General features: G+C 46.4%; 1 protein-coding gene across 2 annotated transcripts; it reads right to left on the bottom strand.

The window, feature by feature from the left end:
* Nucleotides 1-3,774: 3,774 nt before the first annotated feature.
* Nucleotides 3,775-10,159, bottom strand: NGRN (neugrin, neurite outgrowth associated). Of its 2 annotated transcripts, XM_060097394.1 has the most exons (3): nt 9,927-10,158; nt 9,421-9,531; nt 3,775-4,872 (listed from the first exon to the last, which is right to left on the bottom strand). In XM_060097394.1, the coding sequence occupies exons 1-3, from the start codon at nt 10,088-10,090 to the stop codon at nt 4,257-4,259; spliced, it is 891 nt and encodes a 296-aa protein (XP_059953377.1). In that variant the 5' UTR covers nt 10,091-10,158; the 3' UTR covers nt 3,775-4,256. The 2 variants fall into 2 exon arrangements, with proteins under 2 accessions (XP_059953377.1, XP_059953378.1); XM_060097395.1 differs by lacking the exon at nt 9,421-9,531 and having other exon boundaries at nt 9,927-10,159.
* Nucleotides 10,160-10,276: the final 117 nt, after the last annotated feature.

Below are 10,276 nucleotides of genomic sequence, written 5' to 3'. Positions count from 1 at the left end.
TATTTACCTTGTTAAAATAAAAAGCTTATGAGAGACACTATAATGGACAGATCCGGCTGACAATACCCGAACTCACTAATCAATCATGACATCACATCATCATCTCCTGGTGAGATGCATGGGAAGCACATGTTAAATCTGATCAAGCCTCAGGATCTAATTACCAGTTCATAGGAAATACAGAGGGTAGTGGAAACACGATAAAAGACATCACAAGGATAAAATCAACCATGTCCAAAAAGCAGAAAATTATATGGGTCAAATAACCTGTCAAATGACAATGAGAAGAAAGTGGAAGGGGAAACTACTTTAGAATAAAAGACTTCTGGGACATAACAACACAATGCAATATTGCAATGTGTGGACTTTGTTTGGATCCTAATTCAAAGAAATCAACCAGAATATTATTAGGATATTAGCTGATAATAAGGAATTCCTAAAACTTTCAAGGTATAGTAATGGCTTATATGTCTATGTTAAAAAGGAGCCCCTATCTGAGACACAGACTGAAGTACTTACAGATGAAATAATATGATGTCTTGGATTTGCTTTAAAATAAGCCAAAGGGAGCTGTGGGGCAATGAAGAAAGATTGGCCATTTGTTAAATGTTGAAGCTGGGTGATGGTACACAGGGGTTCATTGCACTACAATATTCTACTTTCGAATGTTTGAAAACTTCTATAATAGAAGATTAAGCAAAAAAACAAAACTTTTATGCTCACACTGGGCTTCAAGAGCTTGTTTAGTATTTTTAACTGAGCTTCCTCTCACCCCCTCCCCTTAGATCAAATCTCAGCTGCACAGAAGGGTAGAAGCTGCCCTTCACAGATGAGTGACATATACACCCTCCGGTTTGCAGGGGTTTAAGTCCCTTCTGTCGTACAGTTTGCCAGCCTCCTGAGTTTGGCCCCAAGTTGCTGTGAGGTGCCCATTTCACCCACAGTTGCATTTATTCCAGCTTGAGCAGTCTTGTTATCTGTTGCCTCTTCCACCAGATGCTGCACCTGCACCCCCAAATCTCCACCTCATCCAGTGTGATGTCAAAGTCCTTTGTTGTGTCATGAAACAGGACTGCCTGGGGATAGGGCACCATGGAGTCCTATGACCCTCACCCAATGGAACACAGGCTGAGTGAGTCCCCATTCGCCTGTCCAGCCTCCCTGCTTGGGATGGGGCAGTGGGGGGCCGGGGAGAAGGGACAATTTCCCCAAACACCTCAATGACAGTGGGTTAGGATCTGAGACACACTGTCAGGATAGAGCAGGAACAGGTCAACCTGCAGGAAGTTTAGGCCTTCTTGGCTGAGATCTGGATGCACAGGCTGGCAAAGGTAAAAGGCCGGGCTTTCTGCCATTGTGGATTGGCTGATTGGTGTAAGGTTTCCCAGCCATTTCTTCATTCACTCAACCAATATTGAAATCTATGTTGGGGGAATTCCCTGGCGGTCCAGTGGTTAAGACTCCGCACTTCCACTACAGGGGGCACAGGTTCGATCCCTGGTCGGGGAACTAAGATCCCACCTGCTGCGTGGCACAGCCGAAAAAGAAAAGGGAGAAAAGAAGAAATCTATGTTGGGAGTGGAACTACAGCAATGAACACGTACAGGTCTCCTACCCTTATGGGATCTACCTTCTAATGGGGCAAGGTGGGTGATGACAAATAATGCGTTAGTAATACATCTCAAATACTAGGGAAAATTAAACAGGGTGTGGTGATAGAACATGAAGAGAGCTGTTTTAGACTAGGGTGAAAAGGCCTATGAAAGTAACATTTGACCTGAGGCCTGAATGGCAAGGACTCAGCCAAGTGAAAATCTGGGGGCAAAGAACTAGTAAGTGCAAAAGCCTTAGATCAGCATTTACAAGAATGGAAACAAAAGATTTAAGCTAGTGAGCATTAGGATGGTGGTGGATGAGGTAAATGGAAAACATATCCAAGCTAGCAATAAAAGCTTCTAGTATTTCATAGTCCCATGGGGAAAGGACACAAATGATTTGCAGGAGTTAGAAATGCATATTTAAGCAGTCAAATAGCATCTTGCTCCTCTAAGTTATTTTTTAAAATAAATTTATTTTATTTTTGGCTGCATTGGGTCTTCGTTGCTGCACGCAGGCTTTACTCTAGTTGCGGAGCAGGGGCTCTAGGCACGCGGGCTCAGTAGTTGCGGTGCGTGGGCTCAGTCGTTGTGCTGCACGGGCTTAGTTGCTGTGTGGCTTGTGTGGGATCTTCCAGGACCAGGGATCAAACCCGTGGCCCCTGCATTGGCAGGCAGGTTCTTAACCACTGCACCACCAGGGAAGTCCCTCCTCTAAGGTTCTAATGGCAAATTACCCTTTTAAAAATGATAATTATATTGACGTTTTTATTATAAGTTACATGATAGTGACAGAGCAGTGAGAACAAGGGCCTTATCTGTCCACCGCTCTATTACCAGAAGCTGGATTCCCTAACTTTGACTGGCCTGTGATAGGGCCTTGCCCATTTCTACTGAACAGATGCTCAAGTTAACAGTAATCAGTGATATAATTGCCATGAATGACATTTGCAATAGCAAGATACATGACCAGCCTGTCAGTGACAGGGTTGGAATATCAACGTTTTCATTAGAAAAACATCCTGCATGTATTTAAATTCTGAATAGCCAATTTTTGCTGGTAAATTGTTACAATGAGACATTGTTGAGAACTATCATTGGACTCCTATGTTGCTTGGTCTCCATTTGTCTTTTGATAATCACTTTCTGATATTAATAAAGTATTTCTAAAAGAATCAATGAATTAACAGAAATTATGCCAGGCAGTGATAGATTCCTGGAATTTTAGAAGCCTTGAATTAGGAATCAGACCTGGGTTCAAGTCCCACTGCTGTCACTCACTTGCAGCTATGTGACCTTGGGCATAGCCAAAAACCTTTTGAGACCATATTTGGGGTTTTCTTCATGTATTTATTTACCTTCATTTATTTATTTGGTTTGCACCGGGCCTTAGTTGTGGCTCGCTGGCTCCTTAGTTGTGGCATGCATGTGGGATCTAGTTCCCTGACCAGGGATGGAACCCCGGGACCCCTGCATTGGGAGCACGGAGTCTTAACCACTGCGCCACCAGGGAAGTCCCAAGACCATATTTGTAAAAGGGATCTATTATCTATTCTTGCCTAAATCACAACACCCTTGTAAAAATCTGATTAAAGGGCTTCCCTGGTGGTGCAGTGGTTGGGAGTCTGCCTGCCAATGCAGGGGACACGGGTTTGAGCCCCGGTCCGGGAAGATCCCACATGCCGCAGAGAGGCTGGGCCTGTGAGCCATGGCCTCTGAGCCTGCGCGTCCGGAACCTGTGCTCCGCAACGGGAGAGGCCACAGCAGTGAGAGGCCCACATACCACAAAAAAAAAAAAAAAAAAAAAAAAAATCTGATTAAAGCTGTAAAATAAGATACTACTTAAGCTTTTGGAAGTGGCTGGAGGTTACGTTGAGAGCCTGTAAAGCCTTTGCCTGCTTTGCATTTTTTGTTTGGTCAAATCCCCACAGCCCCATTTTGTTTTAGAGCCCTAGCAACTAAAAGAGGAGGTGCTTTAGACTGGGTGTTTAGGGAAGGCCTAACATCCAGTTTTTGGCTGTCAAAGTCCATCACTGAGCAGGGCTGATAGGCACAGAGCCCTTTATTAGGGATTCTTCTGGCCCCATCTCTCTCCCAATATTTAGACAAGGGACCCTTTGCCTCTTGCCTTCCCGTCACAGGTAAACCCTCCCAATCCCAGAGAGTATCAATCAACACAGACTGCTACATTTTACTTTATTTTGCACATAATGAAGATAACTGACTAAGCAGTTCCAGAACTGTTAGTATTCATTAATCAAGAAGTAAATGAGGTGAGAAGACAAACTTTTAATTTCCTCCCAAACATACTGCAAGTATCACAGAAACTTGTAACAACACATGCAATACAGGCTGGTTTCAACATACAGAGAGCCCAAGCAAGAAGGGTGAGTCCTGAAGATCCACGTGGGTCACAGGAGGAGCAGTGCTCCAGGAGGCTGGAATCTACCCAGTCTCTCACCCCGCTCCCACACAGAACTACCCTGTGAAGTTCTCTGCCCTTTGTCAGATTCAAATCCAAGAAGCTCTTTCATCCCACATTCCGGGCTCATCACTACCCCCCATTCCAAGGTGGTTAATCCACACACAGAAATCCAGGCAGAACCAAATATACTTGCCCAGCTGTGTTTCATGTGGCATTTCCACAAACCAGGCTCCAGCTCAAATTCTGTACAGGAAGTTCCCATTGCTGTCAAAGAACTCTCGTCCCCTCTGCACAACTTTGTTGCTAAAGTTCTGGTCACCTGGCTCCCCTGCCTTCAACTCTGCCAGCTCCTTGTCACTTGGCAATCCATCACTGTCAGTTCCTCTAGTGCCTCCACAGTCACTGGTGGAGAACTTCTGCAGCTCTCTCGGATGACCTAGGGCTGCAGCAACAGGCACAAAGCTCTTCTCCTCCTCCAGGCCCTGGATTCCTTTATTCCTTTCCTTCTGTCTCCTTGGTGTATTTGTTCTGTGAGTGTTCAATTCTGTCACTTTCAAAGCTGTGCTGTGACCATGGCCTTTGGATGAGGCTTCATCCCCTGGCATCAGCAAAGAGCCCGTTACAGAATGGCTTGCAGAAAGCGGTGCTGAGGTATCCCCAGAGCCTGGGAGCTGCTGGAGTGGGCAGGCAAGCCCAATTTTCTTAAGGACTTTTTGATCCTGCTTCAGTTTCTGCTCTAATGTAGGCACAAACTTGCTTTTTAAAACTCTTCGGATCACATCAGTGCTGACATCAAAGCCTTCAGCCAATCTGGGAACTGACCAGGACTCTGCAAATTCCCTGTGTAAATACCTATGAAAAAAAGAAGCAGGTTTTCAATCTGTGAAGAAGTCTCCTATCAGAACAGTTAACTGATAATACTAGTGATAAATACATGAAAAGAAGAGGGCTTGGAAAAACTGCAAACGCAGTGTTTATCTTGTGCCACTAAATGGCTGCGGTCCATTCCTGTGTGCTAACAGCGACACCCAACTACTCTTAGTCATTTCATTTCATATCAACTGAATTCCTCTCTCACTGCATGGCAGGCCCCAGTTAGATCCTGGGGATGCATGACAACTGTCTTTCCCTTCAAAGAACATACAGTCTGGTGGTGGAGACAGATACAGTAACATACAAAAAAACTATGAGAAATATCCCAGCAGAGGATGCTGTGAGAGCACCGGGGAGGGAGAGGCAGGGACAGGCTATCACCACATTTGCAGGGTGGCCCAGGAATGGCTTCAGGAAGTCCACGCTAGAGCTGGTCTGAAAAGATGAGAAGTTGTCATAAGCTGGCAGAGGGGAGGAGAGGAAGAAAAGGTCAAAGGTACTGATGGTAGAGTGAGCAGCAGGTGGAATACGAGGAAGCACATCACCTTTGCTGGGAACAGCTCAGTCTGTGTGACGGGGCAGCAGGAACAGCAGCATGTCATGCTCAGGGATTCCGGAGCCCATCCCAAAGCAACAGTGAACCAAGGACGGAGTTTAAGGAGCAGAATGCCATGAGCAAATTTTCATTTTGAAGCTCAGTCCAGTAGTAGTGAAAGAGGGCAGTCATCAGTTAAGAGTCCCTGAACTATAACCTGTAACCTGCCTTCACTGACCAAGCTTGCTTTAACTGTTCATGCAAACTGCATACCCTCCAAGCTTCACATAGCCTAGACAACGTATCACAAGACTCCTTTAAGTGCCTCCTATAGATAACACCTCTGACCATGGGTCACTCTGGTAACAGCTGCTTAAGTTGTTGTTCAGGAACATGGGGCTAGTTTTGCCCAGTTCAAACTAGTTGAGACCACTGACCATTCAGCTGGGCCTGTACAAGTGTCCAGTGGGTGACCTTTCAATGTCAAGGGCCAAAAACTCCATCCTCAGATCATGCTAATGCTGCCGACCATTTTCTGAACATGCACCCCATGAAGAACCAGGTAACTCAGATACCCCTGTGCAGAGCACCAATTACTTCACCTTTTTCTAACATGTAATCACCTTTCCCGAAGCCTCAGACCACCCTGCTTCTTTACCCCATAAATGCCCTAAGCCTCTTTCTTCAAGGAGGCAGATTTGAGACTTGTTCTCCCATCTCCTTGCTTGGCTGCCTGTGAATAAACCCTTTCTCTGCTGCAAACCTCGGGGTCTCAGCAATGGCTTGCTGTGCATCAGGCAAATGAACCTGGTTCAGTAACAGTAGTTTCTCAGTGCAAGACTAGAGATGGAAAGATCAGGCAAGAGGCTGTCACAGTAATCCAGGCAGTCTGAACCGAGACAGTGGCAATGAGAGCAGAGGAGGAAAGAGACTTGAGAAATATTCTAGGAAGGCCAAGTGGTTACACTTGGTAAGGAACTAAATACTGGGCGAAGAAATAGGCTGAGATTCAGTATCTTTTTTTTTTTTTTTTTAGTTAATTAATTAATTTATTTATTTTTGGCTGTGCTGGGTCTTTGTTGCTGCACAGGCTTTCTTTAGTTGCGGCGAGCGAGGCCACTCCTTGTTGCAGTGCGTGGGCCTCTCATTGTGGTGGCCCCTCTTGTTGTGGAGCACGGGCTCCAGGCACGTGGGCTTCAGTAGTTGTGGCATGCGGGCTCAGCAGTTGTGGCTCACAGGCTCTAGAGCGCAGGCTTGCTATTTGTGGTACACAGGCTTTGTTGCTTTGCAGCATGTGGGATCCTCCCGCCATGTGGGATCCTCCCGGACCAGGGCTCGAACCTGTGTCCCCTGCATTGGCAGGTGGACTCCCAACCCAACCACTGCGCCACCAGGGAAGTCCCAAGATTCAGTATCTTTAGAGTGGGTGATTGGTGGGACCATTCGGGGTTATAGCAAAAATAGGAGCAGAATGAAATTGTCAGGGAATAATGATGAATTTTATTTTGTACATGTTGAGTTTAAGGAACCTGTGTGACAGCCAAACACTGATATCTAGTGCACAGCTGACTATATAGGGTTCAGAAGAAAAACATGGACTGGACATGATAGATCTGGAAGTCATAAGCCAGTAGCAGGAGTGGTTGGAGCCATGCAAGTGGCTGGCATTAGGAAAGGAAATATGCAGAGTGAGATAAACGACCAAGGACACAATGCTAAAAACTACAATAATTAAGATACAGGAGGAAGACGGGGAGCCCACGGAGGAAACAGAAAACCAGTCCTAGAAAGAGGAGTGAGTGGTAGCCTGGGTCAAGGGAGAATTTCAAGAATGCAGACACGGTCAGATGCTGCAGAAATGTTAGTTAGGCTAAAGCCTTGAGTGTCAGTTATGCCAAGCACTGAGGAAGTCCCTGGTAGATTTGTGGATAATAGTTTCATTGTTGTGATGAAACAAACAAAAATGAGGGTAGGGAGCCAGGGAGCCAGCAGGGAACTAAAGGAGGAGGGAGTGTAGTATAGCCTTGACAGTTGGGTTTCCTTTTCTTTGTAATCCAAGTGACTGACTTAAGCTTTGCTTGCCAAGGCATGCACTTCAAAGATGACTATCTCCGATAAACACACTGCCAGCCACACAACTAGATAAAAAGCTAGGCTTCGCCCCAACCCTCCACTGAGGCGCGTTTGTTTTAGAGATTATGGTTGGCTTCAATAACTAACTACTTGGTCCACTTGCTTTTTCTCTTCTTGCGCTTTAAGTTCCTGTTATGGGACTTCCCTGGTGGTCCAGTGGCTAAGACTCCATGCTCCCAATGCAGGGGGCCCGGGTTTGATCCCTGGTCAGGAACTAGATCCCACATGCTGCAACTAAGAGTTTGCATGCCGCAACTAAAGATCCTGTGTGCCGCAACTTAAAAAAAAGACCCCACATGCTGCAACTAAAGATCCCGCATGCCGCAACAAAGACCTGGCACAGCCAAAATAAATAAATAAATAACTTAAAATAAAATTTAAAAATTAAAAAAAATTCCTGTTAAATTAACCAATACAGAGCCCTCAAAACCCTAGGCCCCTACCCTCAACCCCAATAAAAGAAGAACCGCAGGGGCTTCCTTGGTGGCGCAGTGGTTGAGAGTCCACTTGCCGATGCTGGGGACGCGGGTTCGTGCCCCGGTCCGGGAAGATCCCACATGCCGCGGAGCGGCTGGGCCCGTGAGCCACGGCCGCTGAGCCTGCGCGTCCGGAGCCTGTGCTCCGCAACGGGAGAGGCCACAACTGTGAGAGGCCCGCGTACAGCAAAAAAAAAAAGATTGAGAGTGGAAGGTAAGGAGGAGACCAAGAAGCTTTAAACAGTTCTTACCTAATAGCCTGTTTTTTCTCTGAAATAAAAAGATATTTATTGATCACAAAAGGGCAGATGGAAGGGTTGAAAAGGCTGGTGTTCAAGACAGGAGAGGAAGCTGACAGGAGGGAGCTGCTACAGCCTCATAAACTCGTGATCAGCTCTATAAAACCCCCTTTATTCTAAGTCTCAATTCCGGAGTTATTCTGATAGGAATGGAAAAAGGAACATGACCTACAAAGTACTATTTAGCAATATTTATCAAAACGCAAGTCCATTTGCCCTTCGGTTCAGTAGCAACCCTACTTCTAGGAATGGATGTAACACATACATTTATGTAAGTGTAAATACTTCTGGCAGATATTTAGAGTATACAAAGTTATGCACTGGAGCACTATTTGTTACAGCAAGTGAGTGGAAACAATTCAAGTGCCCACCATAAAAGACTGGTAAAATAAGCTACAGTTTACTAAGCATCTACAGAAAAGCATGGGGAGCTCTCTCTTCGGAAGTGAAAAGAGCTTCAGAATATATTAAGTGAACAAAGCAAAGTACAGAACAGCATTTATAGTATTCTACTGTTTGTGATTATAGAAGTGAAAATAAAATTCTGTATTCATACGTGCTTGCTTCTATTTGCATAAGGAAACCTAGAAGATGACACAAAAAACTATTAAAAATAGTATCCATAGGAGACTAGAGGGGATTAACACCTCTCAATGCGTATGCCCTGTTATACTGTTCTAATTTTGAGCCATATGTATTATCTATTCAAAACAAAAAACTTAAAATTTAAAAAAGTATCTCTTTTCTAAGATACGGATCCTCTCTTCAGAGCAACGTAACCATGGAAGCTCCACCCCTGGTCCTTAGATCAAGAACGTCATGATCTACTTACTATATACGGGTTAAATGTTGTGACGCCTGTAACTTACTATTTAAAAATTTCAGCAAAAAATGAACCATGTCATAACGTTAAAAACTATTACATCTAGATGGCGGGCTCATCGACGTTTATCTTATTACTTGACTTTTCTGTTAGAAATCTGGAAAAATAAAAAGCAAAAAATACAAAAACAGCGTTCTAAGTTCTGAGCTCCAGTATCCTTCACTTCTCATCACAGCAGATCCTAACTGCCAACAGTCTTACCGGATCTGCTCCACGGCTTCCCACGTCAGGGTCCTGGGCGGGGAACCTGGCGCCTCCATTTGCTTCCGAATTTTCTGGAACCGGATAGCTTTTCTCTGTCGTTTCAGGGCGCTGAGAGAGAGAACCAATGGCAGAAGCCATGCGTGGAAGCCAGATGGGTGGTTTGAGAGCCCTGGGCTCAGTCAGAGCGCCCAGCCCGCTTCTCTTTGCAAGGACAACCTGGCCATGTCTGTCAGCCTAGACCTGCTCTGAACACCGCCCCAGAAATCTAACACCAAGAACAACAACAGCCCACAAGCTGTTGCCGAATTCTTTAAACGGGTGATGAAATACGTCCTTGGTGAAGGGACTCGTGGTTCCAAAGGAGCTAACAGCTGCCCCTGTGCCCCTGACAACGGGTGAGAAATAAGGGCCGCCGCAGGACGCCCGGCGCCAAGGGGGCGCGGCCTGGGGCGCCCAGGCCCGAGGCCCTGCTTCAGGCTGAGGGCCCGGGAAGGAGCCGGTACCTCTCCACTTTCTGCAGCTCCCGCTCCTCCGGCTCCCAGTCGGAATCGGGGTCCGGCTCCCGGCCGACAGATCCCGGGATCGCCACGCCCCGGGTAGCAAACCCACAGCGAGCGACCGCGGCACGGACACCCCCGCCCAGCAAGTAATTCAGAGCAACCGCCATGTTGTCGAGAAAAAGCTCTCCCCCGCCCCCGCTACCCTTAAGGGTAGAGCCTGAAGCCGGGGGGCGGGACCGGAACTGGGCGGGAAGGTGAGGCGCTGGAGCGTCTTTTCCGCTTCCGTCTGAGGGCGTGACTTCTGGGCTTGAACTGCTCTGTCACCCGCCCTCACCCGTTGTAATTACAGATCA

Source organism: Mesoplodon densirostris, chromosome 4 (genome assembly GCF_025265405.1).
Source record: "Mesoplodon densirostris isolate mMesDen1 chromosome 4, mMesDen1 primary haplotype, whole genome shotgun sequence".
In the NCBI taxonomy this organism is placed as follows: domain Eukaryota; kingdom Metazoa; phylum Chordata; class Mammalia; order Artiodactyla; family Ziphiidae; genus Mesoplodon; species Mesoplodon densirostris.
Note: the sequence above shows the minus strand (reverse complement) of the source record. Positions and strands in the feature narration are given on the sequence as shown.